The sequence below is a fragment of the Euwallacea similis genome, chromosome 4, assembly GCF_039881205.1.
Source record: "Euwallacea similis isolate ESF13 chromosome 4, ESF131.1, whole genome shotgun sequence".
Lineage (NCBI taxonomy): Eukaryota > Metazoa > Arthropoda > Insecta > Coleoptera > Curculionidae > Euwallacea > Euwallacea similis.
In genome coordinates this window covers 6,140,297-6,163,240 of record NC_089612.1, presented here as the reverse complement: position 1 = coordinate 6,163,240, position 22,944 = coordinate 6,140,297, and the positions used below count along the sequence as shown (strand labels likewise).

At 38.6% G+C, this 22,944-nt stretch overlaps 2 protein-coding genes across 5 annotated transcripts; both read left to right on the top strand.

Annotated features, from left to right (window-relative positions):
- On the top strand, window positions 1-8,293 carry Sytbeta (Synaptotagmin beta). 4 transcript variants are annotated; one of them, XM_066389301.1, is made up of 8 exons: window positions 1-189; window positions 1,625-1,855; window positions 1,910-2,226; window positions 2,299-2,525; window positions 2,575-2,810; window positions 2,942-3,137; window positions 3,191-3,494; window positions 7,785-8,293. In XM_066389301.1, exons 1-8 carry the CDS (start codon window positions 1-3, stop codon window positions 7,813-7,815), a joined length of 1,731 nt encoding a protein of 576 aa, XP_066245398.1. In that variant the 3' UTR covers window positions 7,816-8,293. The 4 variants fall into 4 exon arrangements, with proteins under 4 accessions (XP_066245398.1, XP_066245399.1, XP_066245400.1 ...); XM_066389302.1 differs by having other exon boundaries at window positions 1,625-1,852; window positions 7,785-8,291; XM_066389303.1 differs by lacking the exon at window positions 1-189 and adding an exon at window positions 747-872.
- Window positions 8,294-17,331: 9,038 nt separating this feature from the next.
- On the top strand, window positions 17,332-22,740 carry LOC136408368 (lipase 3-like). Its single transcript, XM_066389308.1, has 8 exons — window positions 17,332-17,522; window positions 17,642-18,015; window positions 18,071-18,251; window positions 18,649-18,763; window positions 20,540-20,789; window positions 22,026-22,178; window positions 22,232-22,456; window positions 22,503-22,740. The coding sequence occupies exons 2-8, from the start codon at window positions 17,851-17,853 to the stop codon at window positions 22,713-22,715; spliced, it is 1,302 nt and encodes a 433-aa protein (XP_066245405.1). The 5' UTR covers window positions 17,332-17,522; window positions 17,642-17,850; the 3' UTR covers window positions 22,716-22,740.
- Window positions 22,741-22,944: the final 204 nt, after the last annotated feature.

Genomic DNA, 22,944 nt, shown 5'->3' with positions numbered 1-22,944 from the left:
ATGGTGGGATCGGCCGTGTTGGGGGCTGCAATGGGGGCTGGGGCAGCCCTGTTGATCGCTATGACTATAGTGGTTTACCGGTATTACAATTTAAAAAGGCAGGCGAAGGAATGGAATTCCATAGATCGCTTGGCGTACCAACAAGTGGAGCAGACAGTGCGTAGGAAGATGGGGGCTTATCCTAAGACGGTGAGTGACGGGTTTTACCAGAAAAACCGGCAGAGGTAGGTTTGACCGGCAACAGGTGTATTTAGTCGTATTACGTTCTTCTGACAACTTTCTTCGCAGTCATTATTCCTTCTCGACATGTGGATCTGGTTGCTACGCATGCGACGCATGCCGCTCTAAAATACGCATCATTCATGAGAGCAGTTATTGCCGTTTCTCTTCTTTATTCCCTGATTCACCTTGAAATCATTTAGTCATTAACGGAGATCAGGATCGATCCTCACATCAGCAGCAGGGGGCAACCGAAACATGCCCTTTACCATGTAAGTCCATCCTTGTCCCTCTCTGCGTAACCTGTTGAACGTTATCGACGTTAACGGGCTTCTGATGACGTACGTTTCCTGGCGTCGACTCTCGGCCCGTGCTCCTGCGACTATTTAGTGCCGTCCTGCCATCCCCCTCGAACCCGTCGCGCGTCCTGGAAAACCTTTTATTTGTAAACATTATGGCGACATTACTCGTATCAATCGGGCTTGTTTTCCTGTTGGAACTGTGAGGGATAGTTCCGAGAGAAGAATATGTCCGGCTTTAGCCCGGCCAGCTGCTGGCTGACCCACAAAACCGTGGAAAGATGGACCAGGGCGGCCAAGGAGAGGGCCCTGGGGAGCAGGAATGGAAGCAACAGTAGCAATAACAGTTTGGAGGTGCGTTGTTTCCGGTCAGGGCGAAGTCCCGCGGGATTTGAAAGTTTTTCGGTTCAGTTTAAGGGGTTCGCGAGATATTAATATGCATTTAGCACTTTTCAATTTTTCTACACCTAAAACCTCCCTTTGGTGGACAGAACACGACAGTCAAGGGACGATTTGTCCAACATTAAGTTAACACGTGGTAGAGAAAGCTCCACAAGTGAAAATCGCTAACGGAGTAATGAACAACAACTCTCTGATTTATTACTCTGCGAGGAAGATCAACGGCACAAACATACTCAAATTACCATTAATTGAACACTTGAGTGTAGATAAATTGTCGTAGACAACCCACAATACAGATAGGCCCTAAATTGCATCCATCACCATATTAGCTGTTGATTACCTATCTCACGTTGAAGATTTTTTATACAGGGCGTTCCGATTTCGTTTCGTCAGGCTGCAAGGATGGCTATCAACGATGCAAACATTGTTAATATTATTATAACTATTAATAGCCAAAATCGACACTTGGGTAAGGACAAGTGTTAGACAACCCACAATACATTGTCCTTGAAGAATGTATGTCACCAATTTGACCTAAATAGCTCACAAACGTGATTGTTAAGTTTAGCGTTTTTTTCTGGTTACCTTGTAGATTTTGAAAACCTAAAAAGACTTAGTTGCAGTCTTTTGTTAGGAAATATATCTCTCCTCGTCAATCTCCAATTTCAATTTTCAGTCAAAAAGTGTTTTTCTTGTACATCCAGGACTTCAACGTATCAAAAGAGCAGCTAAATGTGCAACCGCCCCAAAACTCTTCTCAGTCGATGACCGCGGACATAATGAAGAACCCTCTGGACCTCTGTTCCTCCTCCTCCGCGGGACCGCACGCCCTGCAGCATCAATCCCGGTCTTATCCTGGAGGCCCCCCCCTGTTGTGCCGCACTCCCAGCGCTTCCAGCCAAAGCAGTTTGGATAGCAGCACCTCAAAACCTGTAGTACATGCCCTCAGTATAATTGTTTTTGGCACTTAACGTTGGTTATTCCATTAGGGAAGTCATCGAGGCTCTTCTCCGCAAATCCGCACCTTCGCCCCAGACGGAAAGGCGCAACAAGCCCATTTCCATCACGAGGCAACACATACCTCCAGTTATCCGTTGCATAGGGGGTCTAGTCGTTCTCCTTCCCCTCATCGAGCTGCCTCCCTGGATATTCGGTCCTCATCCCCTGGTTTTGGTCACATAGGTTCTGGCTCTGATGTAAGAACACCTTCGCCTTCGCAATCCAGTCTGGCTTCGCTGACGGGCGGATCTGGCAGCTCGTGCAACTCTCCAGTGCCGGCAAGTCCTAGAAATACCACATTTGCCAGGTAAGACCCATAAAGTGGAACGTGTCGAGCGAATTTTGGTATAAACTTCTCTTGAACTTTAAAACGATGCAGGTGCCTGTCTCCACTGTTAATTCCCTCCTCCCGGGGAGCTACCCCCGAGAGCAGCTGCGCAGCCCCTCCTGCAAGTCCCTTAGGGGCCATCCAGCCCGATTTGTATCTTAAAAGGGAAGGTCCTCTGTTCATCGGAGACTCTAACAAGGCTGGAAGTTTGGGCAGACTCCACTTTCGCCTGAGCTACGATTTTGACCGATCTGATCTGGTGGTGCATTTAATTGAAGGTGCGATGAAACTTGCTTAGCTTCCTGAACGAATAAAAATTGCTTTCAGCCCATGATCTGGCAGGAAGCGATCAAGGGGGCTTCAATGATCCCTACGTGCGTTTGCTCCTGGTACCTGATGTGGACACTCGAAAGAGACAGACCACCATCCATCGGAACGACCCCAATCCTGTGTTTAACGAGATTTTCAAGTTCCCAGTTTCCCATGAAGAACTGCAGGCGGAGACGCTGCTACTCCAGGTCTTTGACTATGATAAATATTCCAGGAACGACATAATTGGAGAGGTATTGGGGAGAATTTAATACATTTACCAAGAGGACAATTTCCAATGGATGCACTTCTGCTCTATAGTTTCTGAGGGAAATGTTCTCTTGGTCGAATCAACCGGACTTTGCTAGTTCATAAATGCCCGCAGGTGTCGATGCTTTTGAGAGACTTCGACTGCGCTCAAAGCATCGAAATATGGGGGGAAATCACCAAGGGAAAAAAGCCCCCGGAGGAGCTGCAGGAAATCTTGATCTCCCTGATGTATTTACCCTCTGCAGAGCGCCTCACATTAAATCTCCTGAAAGCTCGGAACTTGTTTGTCCCCGCAGGAAAAGAGTTTATCGGTAAAACTACCATTAAGTTTGTTTAGCTCAGAAGTTCATGATAAATCCTCCAGATCCCTTCGTTAAAGTATATGTATCGATTAATGGGAAGAGGACGAAGAAAAAGAAGTCTAGCTGCAAGAAGGCCACTTGCGATCCTGCATGGAGCGAATCTCTCACCTTCAACATGAATTCCTCGGCTATGAAAAATTGCGAATTTGAAGTATGTGTCTACGACCAGGGCAATGAGATAATGGGAAACAATCCCCTGTTGGGCAGCTGCTCCTTAGGGTCTAAGGTCACAGGGAGTGGGAAAGACCACTGGAGCGACATGTTGCTGAGCCCTCGAAAAGCGGTGTTTTGTTGGCACACACTGAGGTGAGTCCTAAATATTTTATTGTTATAATTATTATATGTTTTTGTTGGTTGATTCAAATGGAGGTCTGACGTGCCCGATACAGGGTGTCCGTTTTTCGATCTTGGTAACCATAAATGATACGAGGTAAATGAGAATTCGGAGAAACTTTTTTTTTCTCACCTTATTTCCCGATATAATTCAGATTGACTCACGTTCATTATCGCCACTTTTCCTCTTCTATAACGTGACGATGTCATATTTCAAATTAGCCGTTTCGATTTTTGACAACCATCATCAGCTTTGTTTTTCTTATGGGTGTCAGCTAAGATTTTTATATTTTTCAATTCAGCTCTTATTCTGGCTACGATGATGTATCACATGTTAAGGGTCAGTCTTGCAATCTGAAGCGAATAAAAGAAATCATAAGAGGTGCTCGAAGAGTCCACTCTCTGCTTCCAAGCACAACTTTATGCGTCTCCTTAAATTCTACACGGATATTAAAACGTTTCTCCTTCCTATTTTGGTCCTTAAAGTTGTAATGATCTTACTCAGCTCACCAATATTGATGGATACAGACTTATAAATGAGGTCTTTCATAGTTCCCCGTAAATAATAATCCGATAGGGACGGATCTGGTGAACGTGCCGGCCAACGTATGGTTTTATTGTTTGAAGTGATTCTACTGGGAAAATTTCAGATAAATAATCAGCCACTTTCATGACATTATGCGGTGGAGCACCATTTTGTTAGAACTAAAGGTTGTTCAAACGGTTGAGGAAATGTTTGCCTGGTCGTTTTCCATTTCTACTTTTATAGTAGTTATATAAGTTAAAAAACTGTATGTACTTATCTGTTGTCACCTAAATCAAGCTCTTTACGTCACTAAAAGCACAGACCATCAAAATATGGACAGTTATGCAGTAATATACAGGGTGTTAGTGAAATAACTTTCATAAATTTAACCAGTGATTAAAAACATCATTTTGAACAAAAAAGAACATTGTTTTTACGATCCTCCTTAGAAGAGGGATCGTAAATCTTTTCCTCGGAAAATCAAAAAATATTTTGTGAGAATTGGCAACGTCGCGTCGTATTTATTTCATTTCCACACCTACCTGAATAGCCGCATGGAGTGGGTTTGCCTTTTTACATGTTTTTTTTTGGGTCTGGTAGGTTTTACAGTACATAATTAACAAAGTGCACTAAATTCATAAAATTTAAAAATTATGTGATTCTTATTTTGAAAAGCTACTCACCTTTAAATCATCTAATTGGCGTAACATGTTACGTTACACATTTTACACCACTAATATCTCAATCAAAATACAAATTTATAATTGTTTGTACTACATTAAATGTTCGAAATGTCCACCATTTGAGTCTGCGTGCACGACAGCGTTTTAACCAATTTTCCTGTACGCGATGAAAAATTCCTGGTGTAATCCTAATATGATCGGCAGCAGCAAAAATACGTTGTCGTGAACTGGTTTTCATCCTTTATTTCTACGGCGTAGACCAAATTTTTCATGAAATCCCAAAAGAAACAATCTAAAGGGTTAAGATCCGGAGATTTGACAGGCCAATGAATAGGGCCATTAAAATCTCTGTACATGGAATGGATGGAGCAATTGCTCCTTTAGCATTCTACGAACAGTCCAATTAGAAATGCCTACATAGCAAGCGATTCTCCGGGTACTCCTTGTTGAATCCTCTTCCACAAAGTTTATAATGCGTTCTTCGGCTTCAGAACCAACTTCTCGTTGTCGGCCTCGTTCTTTATACGTAGGAATAACACTACCTGTGTCCAGAAGCCTTCGGGAAACTTGCACAAATGTTTGTTTACCTGGAAGTTTTCTTTCTGGATAACAACTACCGTAAATGCACCTAGCTTCTTCAGAATTTTGTAACGCCTCTCCATAGATCAAAAGCATATCATGACACTCGCGTGCAGAAATATATTGTCACGTAGGTACTGATAAAAGTCGGAATAAAATCGCTTAAAGCTCGCCCAAATTAACTTTGCGGATGATCTGTTGTGTGTATCGACAGAAGATGCGTTCAGCGAGACCAAAATCACACTAAAATGTTAAAAGTATGCAAAGACATGCAGTCCATGATAAATTTGAAAAATAAGGATGGTTTTTGCCTTGTCCCTTCTCGATGGTCTCTAATGGGCTCCACACGTCCATGGCGCCAGGCGTCTTTGCCCATTTTTTGCCATAAAAAACAACCATGAGAAAAACAAACTTCTCTTCCTCGGTGACGTGCAGTGCGGCGTTGCCGCTTACGTTTTTTTCACGGCTTAAGTTATTAATTAAGTTTTCAATTGCTTTTAGCAATGCTATTGTTGAATAATTTTAAGTTTTTTCGTTACACGTCAAGTACATTTTTCCACATTTTATTCAAATTTTAAGCCTTATCATGGCTTTTCGGTCATCAACTTCCACATTTTTTTTTGAAAATACTATTAGGTTTTCGACCTCTGTCGTAAGGACCTTTTTAGTTCAAAACGATGTTCTTAATCACTGGTTAAATTTACGAAAGTTATTTCACTAACACCCTGTATACAGGGTGGTCTTATGTAATGGTACACAGACTAATGAAAGTGAAAACTAATGAAGTGACTAATGAAAATGAAAGATACCTTCCGGATACCTTGTTTTGGGCATGAAAATTGGATGCTGGCCCAGAAAAGGGTAATGGGCAAAAAGGTTGGTGCTCTCATTTTGAGGTCAATTTATATTGGAATGTTGGGGATACCAGGAATCCCTTGGGAATCTTGAAGCCCGAGTACGGATCCAACTATAGTTTGGAAATTGTAGCATTTATTCAAAATTACTATTTTATTCCCAGATAAATTCGTTGGCGCAAAAGGTCTATTTTGTATGTTGAGTTGAGCACTTATTTGGTGGTTCATGGAGATTCCCAGATAAGCGCGTGGAAATTTGTAGGTTCTTGGGCAAAACCTGCCAACTATCCTTTCTTGTTACACAAAATGCTATGCAGAGTGAAAGGTTTAACTGGAACAAATTGTGGAACTTAATAAATAAAGGTTCGCCGTAAAATTCCTGAAACATGTCAATTAATTTAACCGAGACACATCGCATCGAAATTTTAATGATGATCGGATAAGGGTACAGAAGTCGAACGCAGGCTAAAATCGCTCGTTTGTTTGCTGAAGTTCGTCCAGAATTGCCTCCAATTAATCAAAATATGATTAGCAAAATCGAAGCTCGATATCGGGCCGCAGGAAGGGTGCTTCTCGACGAAGACCTTTAAAAATCGACGGAGAAACCCGGTAGAACACATTGTTGGAAGTTGAAGAAAATCCTGTCACCGCAGCTAAGGCAAATAGCTTTCGCTCATGATATCAGCCACATAAGCATTTCAAAAATTCTGAAAGAGGTCAAAAAGTATTCGAGTTCGACGAAGATGATCTTGATCGTAGACTTGAATTTTGCACAGAAATTATCGCTTCTATCGATGGTGGCCAAATTGCTTTGGAATGGATGTTGTTTTCTAACGAACGTCTGAACTGGACTTATTGGGGATCGCATGGTAGGTCCTGTATTTTTCAATAAAAATGTAACCGGACAACCATGTTTACCTAACTATGCTCCAAGAGCTGGTTCCTGCTTTAGCGGTTTTATTCCCCAATAATTTGGATCCCGACTTATTTGACCGACGAATGTAGTTGCAACAAGACGAGACACCGCCATATTTTGCTCAAAATGTACGGACATATTTCAATGAAATATTTCCGAATAGGTAGATTGTGAAAAGGGGCCCAATTGAGAGGCCAGCATGATCACCGGATCTTGCCCCACTAGAGCTTTTTTAAGGGAATATCTAAAAAACAAGATTTATGCTACTAAACCTCACTACATCGCTGAGCTTCAATAAAAAACTAAGGATGAAATAGCGAGAAGTGAAGCTGGAAGTGTTACAAAATGTTTGGATTACTTTTTCTTATCGATTAGGGTATTGTCAGCAACAACGTTGAGGGCACTTTGAACATTTTTTGCATTAAAGTATTTTCGGTAAACATTCCCTTATTTAGTTTTTCTGGCACATTGCTTAAAAAAGTAACAAAAAATACGCAGCTGCATTTACAGTTGAAAAAGTTTGAAAATAAAAATTAATCGCTCTCCCTGCATTAAAAAAAAATTGGAGGTTGCTGCAGCCGCCAGATAGTTAAAAAGCAAACAAATCCCTTTGTGATATGCTGCATTGAAAATAAAATTTGTAAAATTTTCCATTCTGTAGAGAATCGTGGAAAAATATGTCTTTAATTCAGATTTTTGATGCAGGGCGCACTCAGAAAACGAACACCCGAAATAAGTGGCTCTACTGCAGACTATCGAATTTCTGTAGGTTAATGTTACTCTGCATTTATAGATGTTGTTTATGATTATTGTAATGCCTTTGGTATGAATTCGGTGTTTCTACTGACTTGGAAATTGTTCAATCAAGGTGCAGTCTGGTTGGAAAAACGAGAGTGCCAAAATTTCGATTATTATCATTCACCAAATTCACACTGAATCTTCCCAAAGTTCTTCAGAAAAAAAATCGTATATTAAATGTTAATAACAAAAATCTATACGCTTAATACAATGTTTATATTTTAAATACGTACTTATTGGTAAGGAGAATAACGCTTTTTACACGAGCATAACAACTAACTTATGAATAGATGTAAGTTGTAATAAGTATGTAACTTAAACGACAATCATTTTCGTTCGGATTGGCCTGCTGTTGCTTTATTTACCTCCTTGTTGATTTGTTACATCCCACAAAGCGGCGAACTGTAGCATAGACCAACCCTGCTTATAAACACACTCCCGTAGCAAATTAAAGGATCAATTCAATATTTCCGACTTTTTTAACTTCGTGATATTATAAAGCGCCACTTATAATATTACCGTTCGTAAATTGCCAGATAAAATTGAAAATGTACATTAAACACCAACTTTTTTTATTTAAGACCAAACGTAAAGCGAAAAAGCCAAAAATCGCAAAACGACATTTTCGTAGCAAAAATGGATGATACATTTAAAAATTAATAGTTGGTGTTTCCCCTCCTGGCATTGACAACAGCTTCCATTCTTCGACGCATTCCCGTTATTAAACTTCCAATTTCTGCTTGAGAAATGGTTTCCCACTCTTCAATCAAACAATTTCAACGGTCTTCCAATGTTTGTGGTTGCCGTACTCTCACCCGCCTTCCAAACACGTCCCACACACTATGTTCTATGGGGTTCATATCAGGACTTTTTGCGGGCCAGTCCATAGTTCCAATTTCAACTTCATGCAGATGCTCTCGAACAACTCCAGCGACATGGGGCCGTGCATGGTCGTACATTAATAGAAACTGAGGGCCCTCAAATGTGACGAAAGGCATCACAAGAGGTTCAAGGATATCTGTAATATATCTGGCAGCAGTTAGAGAACCACGATCGATCACCGCTGCTGGTTCCTTAGAGGCGTTCAGATTGATGCCGCCCCAAATCATCACGGAACCTCCACCAAAATTTATTCTTGGCGAAAAATTGCAGGGTGCAAACCGTTCGCCTGACCTCCTCCGTACCCTTTCACATCCATCTCGACAGCAAAATCAGGATTCATTGGATAATAATACGCGCGCCCAATCGGCATTAGTCCAATTTACACACATGTCCAAAAGTTTGGAAAATTAATATTTTTCATAGTTGCAATGGTATTTATTTTTTTATCCACATAAACGAGAGGTGAAACTGTTCCAATAAACAAAATAGGAGCCTAAATTAAATAAACAATTTGTAAAACATTACTTAATTTGTTTAAACGAGCAATTTTACATTAGTTTAAATTGAAATGTTTATTTCATGAAGAAAATGTTCATTTATATAAAAGTTAGTAGTCTGTATTACCTCCACGGATCTGTATGCATGCCTGCAAACGACTTGGCATGCTGTCAATCAAATGGTCAATGTTGTTTTGAGGAATTTTTCCCCATTCCTCATGCGCAGCATCTTTAAGTTTCCATAGGATAAAAAGGGGATTATTCCCTCTCTTAATGCGACTTTTTAACATATACCAGACATGGTCAATGCAATGCATATCGGGCAAGTTAGCAGGCCACGGTAATCTTCGTATTTCTTCCTCTTCAAGAAAATTTTGTACTGCAGTGGTCTGATGAGAGGAGCATTGTCATCCATAAACAGAAACTCTTCACCAATTGTTCCTCCAAATGAACGCACAATTGGTAAACCTCCTCGGTGGAAACAATACCCCAGATCTTTCGCTTCAGGACCAGTAAAGGAGCTCCTTCCATAATTCCACTCCAAAACATAACGCTTTTTCCTTTTTAAAAGGGACAGGAGGCTGACACATTTCTAGTCGGGCTTGTCTTCCTGGAACCCTCTAAACCAGACCCTCCAAAATCAGACCAATTCTGGTCTCATCGGAAACGAGGGGCATACTCATTGTAATTCTCAATATTCCAAACTTCCGGACATGTGGGTAGATGTTCTCGAGCAAATCTTTATCTTCGAACACGGTGCTCTCCGGTGAGCAACGGTCCAGTAGGTGGGAGGTGAGAGGTCAATCCATACTCAGTAAGCCTTCTTCTTACTGTACTGTTTCGTGGAAAAAAATTCAAATTAGGACCAGTAACGTGCCCATTGCGAGAAGCATGTAACCACAAAAAATGATAATTTCTTGCAGAAGTTGCCCTTGGGCGATCGTGTTCTCTCCTGAGGGAATAACTACCAGTCTCTTGTAGCGATTCACCACTCTTGACCCCGCCGAGTGCGAGCGTTATAGTCCGTTTGCAACTTCTCTTTGGCCAAACTCTTCTTCCATCAGAGCTATCGCTCTAATTGCTTCTTCATCACTTAACCGTCTTCTCTGCCCCATGACACAGTAATAAAATGTTTCTTAGTGAATACTCTGATACTGGGAGAAGGAAATTTCATATTTTTTCAATAAAACAATTCGTTATTGTTTGAAATGCAAATAAACAGCAATACGGTTTCATGTGAAAATGTTATTTTTTAATTCGCTCTAAAAAGTGAAAATTACGCTTAACAATGATTTTTAATTTTCTGGGTCAATGTTACAAACAACAATATAACTTTTTCCGGTTTCCGATATCAGAGGGGAAAAATTGGAAATATCGAAGTGTTCCTTTAAATTTGCCCGGGAGTGAATAGTATTTTTATTATCAGTTGAAACTGTGAAAAAACCTCTGACCAGCGCACATGCGGCGCAACACAAACTATATTTTTTGAATTATTATAACAAATAAGTTTGGGAGGTACATGTTATTTTTCAATTCAATATTAGTACAGGTTTGATCCTTCTCATCATTAGTGTAGTCACTATCGACGCTCAGCTGGGTAGTCATTGAGGTGACACAGTTTTCCCACACTACAGGGTGTTTCTGAATAGATAGTAAAATTTTTCATGGGAGAATCTTGAGCCAAATTTAAGACGAAAAGTCCATATAAAGACATGTCCAAAAATGCTTCATCTTCGATCTACAGGGTGTCAAAAAACACTTTTTTTTAGTTTTTTTTTTAATTACTTGTTTATTTCTTATCAAAACTTGCTGAAAATTTGTACATATCTTACGCCGAGTGTTTCTTACAAACGAAAATTTTCGGACCTTGACTTCATTTACGGGGCGATGCGGATTGACGGGTCTTGATCTCCCATTTATCGCATGTTTTTTTCTGTTAACATTTTTATTCCTTTAGCCAAATTTCTGAAATCCGCCTTGAATTTTCTCACTTTTCAGTCTCTAGCAAAATTTCCCCTAAACTGATGGTTTAGGTAATATTCGCGATAATAATCAACTGTTTCTTACAGATGCAATTATTAACATCAATGTCGATCAACCCAGTTTAAACGAAAGCTTAATTTTATTTAATATGAGAGCGTTTTAGATTCCTAACAGCTGCGGAAAATGACCCTCACCTACTAATGTAAAAAAAAATAACATGTGTGTGATAAATGAGAACTCAAGACCCGTCAATCCGCATCGCCCCGTATAAGATCAAAGTCCGAAAATTTCCTTTTGTAGGAAACGTTCGGCGTATGATATGTACAAATTTTCAGCAAGTTCGATTAAAAATAAATAAGTAATTTTAAAAAAAGGGCTTTTAACGCCCTGTAGATCGGAGACGAGGCATTTTTGAATATGTCTTTATATGGACTTTTCGTCTTAAATTTGGCTCAGGATTCAGCCATTAAAATTTTTACCATCTAATCAGAGACACCCTGTATATTTCAGTCTAGTTCATTTATCACCTGCCGAACGTATTCCAAAGGAGCGCCACTTAAAGTTGGCGACTTATTTATCTTTCGTAATCTTTTTTTACAACCCCCCAAGTGATTTCGGTTGGGTTAAAACCGCAATAATTAAAACCGCAAAATCGCGTGTCCCTCTCCTCCTTTTTGAAACTTAAAGACCTTATTGTGCCTAATAATCCTTCCTCTGTCGTCTTTTCTTCCGGAATATGTACATTTTTGTCTCACACGAAGTTGATTGTGTCCCGTTTCTTTGTACCATTATTAGGGGTCCTGACTGGTGACCGGGGATGATAAGAAGCGTTGACGTCACATTACAATGGCTGAGTCAGGGGGGGGGGTGTTTGGTGGCGGTCGTTCGGTGATTCATTTTCCGAATATTTGAGCAGTCATGTCTTCGTGGTAATCAGCTGAGGATTGGTTTATATTTTTAGCGGACAACAATAAGCCGGTTAGCACAAATCCGCTTTCACTGCGAGCGTGCAGAATAGTAATTCGTTTGATTCTCGAACGGGAGAACCTCAACTGAAATGTTTTGAATTATCCACCCGACCACATTTAATCACGTCGCGAGTGTCGAACCTCGTTTCACCTAAATAAACTAGGCATCTTCCTACTGACTGTCGATTATCCCCGATTTTACGTAAATATTCCCCCCGCAAACCAGATATTCCTTGTGCCTCCATTACCACCATTCCATTATCAATTTTTTTATATTTAAAGCCGCAATCCATCATGACCGTTCGTAATGTTGTCAAGAAATTTCCTAATTATAACACGAGTAATTTCTTAGCTTTTCTCGAATTATTTCCAGTGCAGGTACTCGATTTTCTCTATATAAAAATTATAGATAATTCCTCGAATAACATCTCTGCCATCGTCGATATGTTTGAATTTTCAAAAAGTCTCTTTCCTTCCAAAGTTATGGATTATAACATTAAGAACCCGATAAGTCGTCGACAGTGATAATTTAGTCTATTTCGCTTATTCTTGTTACAATACTTTCAACTGAATAATGCTTGTTTTCTTTCTTTAAACAATCATAAATTCAAAATGAAGCGCCGAGACTGCACATGAAAGTCTTAGTTTTTAGAATCACTACTAGCCCCTGCAGGATCAGAGATGGGTGTTATTTTAATGAATTTTCAATCATAACTATGGTCACTATCCAGTTCCATGAATAACGAATAAAAAAATTATTCATCATTTATTTGTGATGATTGAAGAATGATTATTTGTATTTTTCGTTCACGAATGATCTATTCGAGAATAACCTATTAATCATGAATAATTTTTTTGAATTATTTCATGAATAATCCGTAAAAAGTTCTATTACCAATTACTAACAACTAACTATTTACAATACTAACAACTTTGGAAACCTGATTTTTTTTTAAACAAATTTGGAATACGTCCAAAATAGCCAGAAATGCTCGTAAAGGCTGAAACTCGATCAAATTTAACAATTATTTTGAAAAACTGAAATCTGTTCACAAGCTTGTATGTAACTGGAAGTTTGAAGCAGGTTCCATGCAAAGGGAAATTAAACAGAGTGCAGTATACTATTTTAATAAACTTTTTTTTAATAATTAGTCGTACTTTTCATTCATGAATAGTCTATGAATTACTGATAATTCATGATTATTATTCGAATAAAATGTGCCCATCTCTGTGCAGGATTCACGTTCATTTTATTTTCCAAATGGTCTTCAAAGGGCTTCCAACAAGCCATACCTATCAAATCAACACGCTCGTAATAATACCATTAATCTTAAGAAAACTGTACATATAAAACTATGAGTAACTTAATTTAACTACGTAACACCACAAGTGGGCAAGAAAAATTCGATTTTAAACGCCCTTCGCCGACGCCACTGGCTTCAGTTTGTTTACACCTGCGAGTACCGGTCTCCGTGCGGAGTAGCGGCGCATGTCAAACATTCATCGTTTCGCAACCCAAGCCGAGGCAATATTCGTTTGGTCCGCTAGTTTGGGCTTCCGACATGTTACAGGGCGTTAGCGATTATGATTTCATTTTTCATCGTGATTTTTTTCAAATCATTCGTTCTATAGGCGAGGTTTTCAACTAATATTAAAAATACTATAACTTCATCTGAATATTGGAGAAATTAGTCATCGCCATAGGCCACACAAAAAAACCAGCGAAAAAAGGTCCAGTCGCCTGATCAACTGTCCAGTGGCCCAACATATTGAAAATGGTAAAATATCTTATTAATGACAATATCACGTGGGTTTCATATGCAGTTTCTGTTTAATAGAGGACCCTAATAACTGCTGTCTTTTTTTATTAATTTTTAGTCAAGAACTTATTTGGGTACCTATAGGCCTTCCAAGCAAAACTGTTCTTTACATGCACCTGATAGTTTCCGATATCATCACAGGACCATCTGCACTTTCATGTGGTCATGGGTATTTCTTCGCGTTTTGTCTCGTCCATATACGTATTATCCCACATGTGGACGAGCATAGATAATTTTTTGATACGATAATAGAGCCCTTCATTATCCAAGCCAGCAATGATAATAGTAACGATGATATTTCTGAATTTAATACCAATGATTCTGATGAAATCTAACAGATTAACCTGAGTAACTAAAATAATAATGTATACAGGGTAGCGTACCGGAAAGTTTCTACTCAGGTTTTTTTCTTGTAAACGAATACATGAAAATACATATGCTCGGACACGTAAACCTTGGTTGTTAGGAGGATACATTTTTTACATACTTGCACCCTACCTGCTCCGACCCGTAGTGAAAGATGGCTGCCACCCTTAAATTATTAAATAGGAAGGGGGAGGGGGAATATCTTATTTTAAAGTGAATTGGATTCCCTTTATTACGGGACCTTCCTCGTTGAAATCGATCGAGTAGTTTGTGAGAAATAAAGGAATGAAATGTAAAAGTAACAACATTTCTTGACACATGCGTCAATGAAGTAAAGGTTGAAATGTTTACGTTCTATGCAATTGTAAAGACACTGCTCGAAAACATCATGGAATATTTTGAGAGTTACTTGTTGGGACTCGTATTTTATTGCCGCAAGTTTTCTAAAGAATTCAGTTTGCTTCTATTAATTTTAGACTTCAAATGTTCCCACAAGAAAAAGTCCAATGATGACAAATCAGGGCATCTTGCGAGCCATTTAATACAACCCCTTCTCCCAATCCATCCGCTTTTGCGAGAAATAAACTGATAATAGCAGGTTTTTCGAAGGATCGGGTGAAACTCCAAAATACTATTATTAATACCTTTTTTTGTGCATTTTATTTATCGACAAAATAATGCGAGAAAGGCTCCATAACGAAGGGAGTTCAATTCAAAATAAAGATAATTAAAATAAGATGTCACTCGCCCCCCTTCCCCCTCTTTCCATTTAAGATTTTAAGGGTGACAGCCACCTCTTCGTAGGGGTTGGACCGGAGGGGGTGAAAACATGTAAAAAATGTGTCTCCCTGAAAACTAAGGTTTACGTCTCCGAGCAAATTTTCATTTATTAGTTTATAAAGAAAAAACCCGAGCGGGAACTTTTCGGTATGCCACCCTGTATATGTATAATTAATGTGGTTTTGATTTCGACCATTCAACGACGTTTTGAACCACTGCAATGTTTACCTCTGACCCATTCTTTGTGTGACCTGCCGTGATGACTAGTTTCTTCAATATCTAGATGAACTTATATATGTATGTTGTTATTCGCTTATGTAAATGCCCCAACTGACAGAGTTGCTTCGACCACATATCAATCAAATTATCATACCCCGACCAAGAGGTTCAATATTTCGAACTTACGAGTGGGCATCAAACCCTGCTGAATGATTTATCATACGCTTATCGAACTGCATTATTGTAAATCTACTAATATACGTAAATGTTTAATGTTTAAATGGATTGTTACTACTTCGGTGTAATACTTCATAATCAATCAATATTTGTAATTTATTCATATCGATATTTTGGAGCATGTGTACGTGTATCAACTACACCGACATGCATTTTTAAAGCCTGCGGAGGGGAAGGCCCCCCAGGGCCGCTACCTGTATTATAATGGAGCCCCCACTTATTAGTTTACTTATACTAAAAAACTGTATTATTCCTATATTAATGTTCTAGTTAGCGGTAACAGATATTGGTAATTACATGATGGAACATTATGTGACTTTCTGCAATCCGAATTTGAATTATTGGGGTTTTTTGAAGACGCCCATGAGAGGCGATTCTTGAGCCTGACGAACCTATTCTTATGATGATGATTGCTCTCTGATGTCCTTTGTACGCAACGATATTTTTATTTGATTCCAAATCGTTTAAGATATAAATATTAGACGCATCTGTGTAACGTAAAGTGTACTCTTTCATAAATATTTCTCACTACTATACTGTTAGTAGATATATTTAGGGCTATGTGGCATATATGGAAGGTAGTTGCTGAAACCCCTTGCTATGGGTATATGCCAGTGGCCCCCACAATATAAGCACAATAAACAAATAAGTACCTTATGCAAATGCAGTTCACACACGTATTTATCAACAGATATTGCAAGAGAATCGTTTGTTTCTATATCAATATAATATATGCTGAATGTTATCGATTTATATAAAATCTATATATTTTTGTTTTATAATACCAATGAGAGAATAATAGATTATGTATTTTGTGTGGTATATATTTTAATTGAAAAAATAATAAAAACTGAGATGTCTTGAGTTTCATTTCAATTTTTCGAAATTTTGGACCCGAATCGCGTCGTTTAGCCCCCGCGCGGGTTCTGGACCCCCCACACATCCAGCCGAGATCTAAACGACAAAATTTTGAAACCGTCAAAAAAGTGAGTTTATGCAAAAAGTCCTTACTGCACTAGGTAAGTAATTGACTTCGAAATTTCATCAGTCGATTAAAACTGCCAACTTTATTGAGCTTCTCTTTGGGGCTCTACACTAGGAAGCAATTCTCGAGTTCCTCGACAAGCCATCAACATTTCGATAGCAGGAATCTGCCGTCGCTCTTTGTCCCGTTACTTTTGGAGTGCCCTGTATGTGCAGCAGACCTCTGGCAAGGCTGCAATTTGTGGCAGTCTCATCTAGAATTCTGGATGCGAAGGGGAAATTGTCGATTGCGTACATGGACAATTCGTAGTCTTGCTGCTCGATTTTGTGAAATCCGGTTTTATGCTAAATTCGGGTAAATTGGCCCAGGCCAAGGGGCCTCGGTGTAACTTAATAATAACCTCGGTCCTTCCCACATATCAAAGCGCCCCTTGCATGTCTCAGGACTGCACGTTGGCTTTTAATACCTGAAGCGGTAATTAATTAAAAAATTTCCATTGTCGAGTCTAATGAGATAACAATGTATACAGCAGGAATATCAACAAGCTTGCATAATGGCTTCAGTAATTGATTCTTAAATAACCAATTTCAGTGGTTCTTTTCCTATTAAACGCACTTGTTAATGACCGACAAATATCCACTCGTGGTGTGCGGCATATCGCGAGGAAGTTTAACAAAGACATCGCCGTATCTGCAGAGAGAGTGTGTCAAGATTTAAAAAATAGTGCAAGAAGTAAACTTAACGGAAACGCCCACTTCTAGCAGGTAAAGTAAATTTCACCTTCCGGATTGAAAGAAAACGAGTGCATCCATGTGTGTATGTAGGAGATAGTTGCCAAACAGGCAGCGAATAAAGCAAAAAATCGTGTACTTCGTGCTATTACAAATAACTTCCGGATAACTGTCTAAGTAAACATATTTAACCATTCTGAGACGTTATTGTAACGAAAATAATTCAGCGCCATTAAACAGGCAGCAACACAAAAGAGAATGCTCTTCGAATTTGATGAAAAATCTACATAATATAGGTACCTAGTTTCGTGGTGGGACCCCTATTGCAGCCCAACCAAAACTTTCCACCTTCTTCCACAAGAGGCATTGCGTGAAGAAAGCAGCATAACTAAACAAAATCTGCATTAGATACCTTGTAATCGGTGAAATTGTACTGCGATACCGGCTAGTGAGATTGCATAACAATAATACAGTATTTGTGTAGAATTTTTTCCCTGCTATCCAAATGAGCCTCAATCAACTGTCCAAGATACTGTTTGTGTTCCTAAACTGTGTCTCGGTTCTTCTTGGGCAGAAAAAGCCCAACAATGTATGCCCGACGTTTCGAGACTACTTCACCATGGCCAACAACAGCAAGTGCTGGTACGACTTTGCAGCCGAGTTAACTGTGGTAAGACTCAGTCCTAATTATGAGGGAACAGTGTGCAAGGGATATTTCTCATTAGCCGGATATAATACGCAACACTGGATATCCGATCATCACATATAAAGTGCGCACCGAGGACGACTTTCATTTAACGGTGTTTAGGATCCCTGGAGTTAACGACAAAAAGCCGCCGGTTTTTATGTTACATGGGGTGCAAAGCACCTCGGGGATCTTCGTTGGATTGGGAAAGAGATCGATAGGTGGGTAAAGTTGAGAAAAATGGTTTTTAGACAGATTAGCATGAGATTTTACGTTCACCATTATGTATAGAATCTTGGCGATCAAATTGATCGAGTGCCGGATTTCTTAATAAAGTAAGCACGAAAGGGGAGCTTTTATGAAACATTGACGTTCTTAGAACCTCGGTCAAGTACGTCCTTAAATCATATTATGCTTAAGTGACTTCTAATTTAAGTAGTGAGTTGTAATTATTTGTCTCAAGTGTAGATGAGAAGAAGAGGGTAAGTATATCTAACAGACAACAGACTTGCAGCATTTTTCTATGTACTCAATAATTATTGCTTCATATTAATAATAAGAGATTCTAAAACTACCAGCCAAATTGTGTAAAAACGAGGATTTTACATGTAATTTTAGCATTTCAACTAGCTGATGCCGGCTATGATGTGTGGCTGGGTAATTACCGAGGAACTGAATATTCAGAAGGACATGAATCTTTGAATGTCACTCAAAAGGAATTTTGGGACCACAGGTAAACCTTGAAATATTTTCTATGGGCTGCTTCTATATTTGACCACGTTATCAGTAAAACAAAACTAACAACACAGACCGGACGAAACCGCTTTTGAATGTAACATTTCATATAGGTAATAATTACACAATTAAAATCGTATAAAAGTGGATAAATAGCTCATATACAAAACACAAAGATTTATAATTAAGAATGATCTCGGCCTTAATTCATTTTATTTGCTGTATTTACTTTTACTTTCAACAACGAGATCTCTAGGAAACGAAAATACATCTAATAGTTATTTTTCAATCTCAATAAGGTCTATTTATGTCTTTATGCGTTTTAACACGAATATGACTATTAAATAACAATCTGATTATATCAGTTGTGCTCGTTTTGAAGCTAGTTAAAGCTAAGTATTAGTATTGGTCAACTCTCGCAGAATACTATCTGCTTATTTCTATATCATTACTGGCAATTTTTGCCTAAATTCCAGTTCCATCTTGCGTAATTTTATGCCTCTTAGAAGTAGATCATTAAAGCATAACTCAATTCGAATAAGACATGTGGTGCGACGCCTAGAGAAAAATTACTTGGTACGTTGGCAATTTGGTACACTAGGAAGTTTACTATTGCTAAATCGTATAAGGAACAGTTTTTATGATTATATTTAAGTAATTGCCATTTATTACGGATATTATGAGGATTTTTTTATACTACAACGCAAACCAATCCCCAAAGTGACCAATATAGGTAAAAGTAGTAGATACTTAAGTAATAACTTCAGGAATTCCCTCGGGGGTTTCAAGGCCGGGAATCGAATAATTCACCTGATAGAAAGTCTTGTGCTATTAAACGATAATTACAAGAGTAGCACACATACTTAAGTAAGATTTTTCTTCCGAACAAGCAAAATGACGCTGATATTGGTGTGTTTAACCAATATCTGCGCCAAATTTAAGTTTAAACCATGAAATTAAATGTATATCTGGTTGTCTACACAAGATTCATATTAGGTTGGGCTGAGGCTCTTGGGTAATAAAACGAGGGAGGGCCCATACCAAATTCGAGACGCTTCATGTTTGCTTAAAATGTTCTTCATCGATATTTGATTTGTTATTAATTTATACAACGTATAATTATTTCAACAATTCTGTAGAAATTAATAACGTGCAGTTAAAGTTGACACCACATTTAACAATTTAGTCCTTATTCATTATTTGGCTTGTAAGACAACATTTACCCGAGTTCCCTCGTAACATTCAAATAATTCCATTTTAAAACGACGATGACAGCGACATGTCATCTGCCCGGAATAACGTCACCCTGTGGGAAGAAATACATATTGCCAAGGACAAAACCACTGGACAATTTAATTAACTTAAAAAAAACAACCAAAAAGGTTTTTTTGTAGCCAATATCTAAGGCATCTATGTACATACGTATCTACCTCAATCGTTTACGATTATCGTTGTACAATTAAGTTAGCAATTTTTCTATACATTCATGTAGGTTAATTTTCGTAATTTGGCCTCACTGTGTGGGCTACTAATAAAAAGAAAGTAGAAAACAGTAACAATATTGATAAAAATCCCCAGCTTTGATAACGGGTGATTATTAAAGAAACCTCGCACTGCGCGTAGGTGATGCAATGCAACGGAAATGTAAGGCGTTTATTAGACCAATTACTATTTACTGACAACCGATTTGCATGTCTCGGATGAATTACTGTGACGTCTATTGTCACTAAGATTTTCGATCAGCCTTCATTTGAAATGACCAGATTATGTACAGTGTAGATGAAATTTCCCGCTACGATGTTCCGGCGATGCTGCAACTGGTCCAGTACCACGCGGGAAACAAAGGGAAAACCATCTATATTGGTCACTCTCTGGCTTCCTCTGCCGCAATGATGTTTGCTTCAGAAAGACCACGCTTGGCAGAAAGTCTGGTCTCCCTGTTTATATTCCTAGGGCCGGCGTATAAAATGACCAACATGAGGAGCCCTTACAGAGTGCTATTTCCTCTTTTTTACCCTGCTTTAGTAAGTTGCGTTACAGTATTTTGATTATCAGTTGAAACTGCCAACCTCTTACCCGCGTATATTAAAGGAATTCAGGGCATAAGCGTAGCAAAAAATATATTTTTTGAATTATTATAATTAACATAGCAGGCATATATTATGTTTTAATTAAATTTAAATACAAGTCTCATAATTTCCTTCATCAATGGAGTCATTATTGATACTCGGTTGAATAATTATTGAGGCAACAGGAGGCGACACGTACTACTCGTTTTCTTTTTGGATAACATGAGATACACAGTTTTTCCATACTATGTTATCTCCCAAATTATTTCGATTGGGTGAAAAATGCAATAATAGGGCAGTAACCGCAAAATTGTAAGTCCTTGATCGCAACATAGTTTCTCAGTTACATACTCCTTTTTGAAATCTAAAGACTTTGTTATGTCTAACAATTTTTTTCTGTCGTCTTTTTTTCTGGAATATGTACCTTTTTGTCCCTCGGAAAGTTTTCCTCATCTCTGTCGCCATCGTCGATTTGTTTAAATTTCCGGGAAGTTCCTTTCCTTCCAAAAATATGGTCTATAACATTAATAACCCGATAAATCGTCGACAAAGATAATTTAGTTATTTCACTTATTCGTATTACAATATTTTTAACTGAATTATGCTTGTTTTCTTTCTTTAAACGGTCATAAATATTCAAAACGAAATGCTGAGACTGCACATAAAAGTCTTAGTTTTTAAAATCACTACTAGCCTCTGAAAGATTCATGTTTACTTCAATTTCCAAATGGTCTTCAAAGGGCCTCCGACAAGCCATACTTATCAAATCAATACGCTCGTAATAATACGATTAATCTTAAGAAAACTGTACATATAAAACTATGAATATCTTAATTTAACTATGTAACACCACAAGTGGGCAAGAAAAATTCGATTTTAAACGCCCTTTGCCGACGCCACTGGCTTCAGTTTGTTTACACCTGCGAGTACCGGTCTCCGTGCGGAGTAGCGGTGCATGTCAAATATTCATCGTTTCGCAACCCAAGCCGGGGCAATATTCGTTTGGTCTGCTGGCTTAGGCATCCGGAATGTTACAGGGTCCCGTCAACAAATAATAGAGCAAGCCTAATAGTTACGATTTAAATTTACATCGTGATATTTTTTATCGTTCCTTGTATAGGCGAGGTTTTCAACTGATATTAAAAATACGATGCTAATAAAGGAAGATTGAACTTTAATGGATTTTTGAAGGAGGTTACTGGCGCTCTGAACGTAGTTCAGGTGGTATCTAGAGGGTATGCCAGGCAACTGACTAGGCCTACATGCATGGCCTCTCCAGTTATAATGTTGGCGTGTGTCACTATGGTCAATATGTTCATCGGGCCGTTCACTAATATTGCTCCAGTGAGTCCCACAATTTTAATAAATAAAATTCTTACACTGGACCTTTTATACAGGAAACAATTCCTGTATACTTTAACCAGCTACCAGGAGGAACTTCCCTGAAAACGCTAACGTTCCTGAGGGAGTCGACAAAGGGCAACTTCAGGAAGTACGATTACGGGCCTGGGAAAAATACCTTTTTGTACGGCAGCAAAACGCCTCCGGAATACGATATTAAAAAAATAACTGTGCCAATATTCATTATTTATGCCAGGAATGATTGGGCCACCACCAAACAGGTAATATTCAGAAAATGCGTAATTTTGTTCCTACAACTATTTTTAGGACGCCCTGTATCTTTACAAGGAACTGCCGGAACCAATAAGGGCTGGTATTTACGGGGTAGAGAAATTAAATTTCAATCACAATGACTTTTTCTTCGGGAAAGATTCTGACGAATTGGTGACCAAACCTGTTATGCAGGTCATAGAAAAATTTATGAAGAAACAAAGGGAAAAGCAAAGGCATAAAGATAAGGAGAGTATTAACAATATTTAAGAGTTAAGTGTGCCTCTGAGAGGAAGAAGTGTATAGTGATTTATTGTATTTATGTTTTAATATTTTCATTGTTGATTAAATGTTTTCCACATTTTTGAAACGTTGTTTTTTTGTGACTTTCTTTGTGGAACACGTAGAATTTCACAAGGAAAGCCAGGGATGGCAATGAAAGGCAAAATGATAATTCGAAGGTATCACGAACGGCAATCAAAGCAACAGCATTTGATTA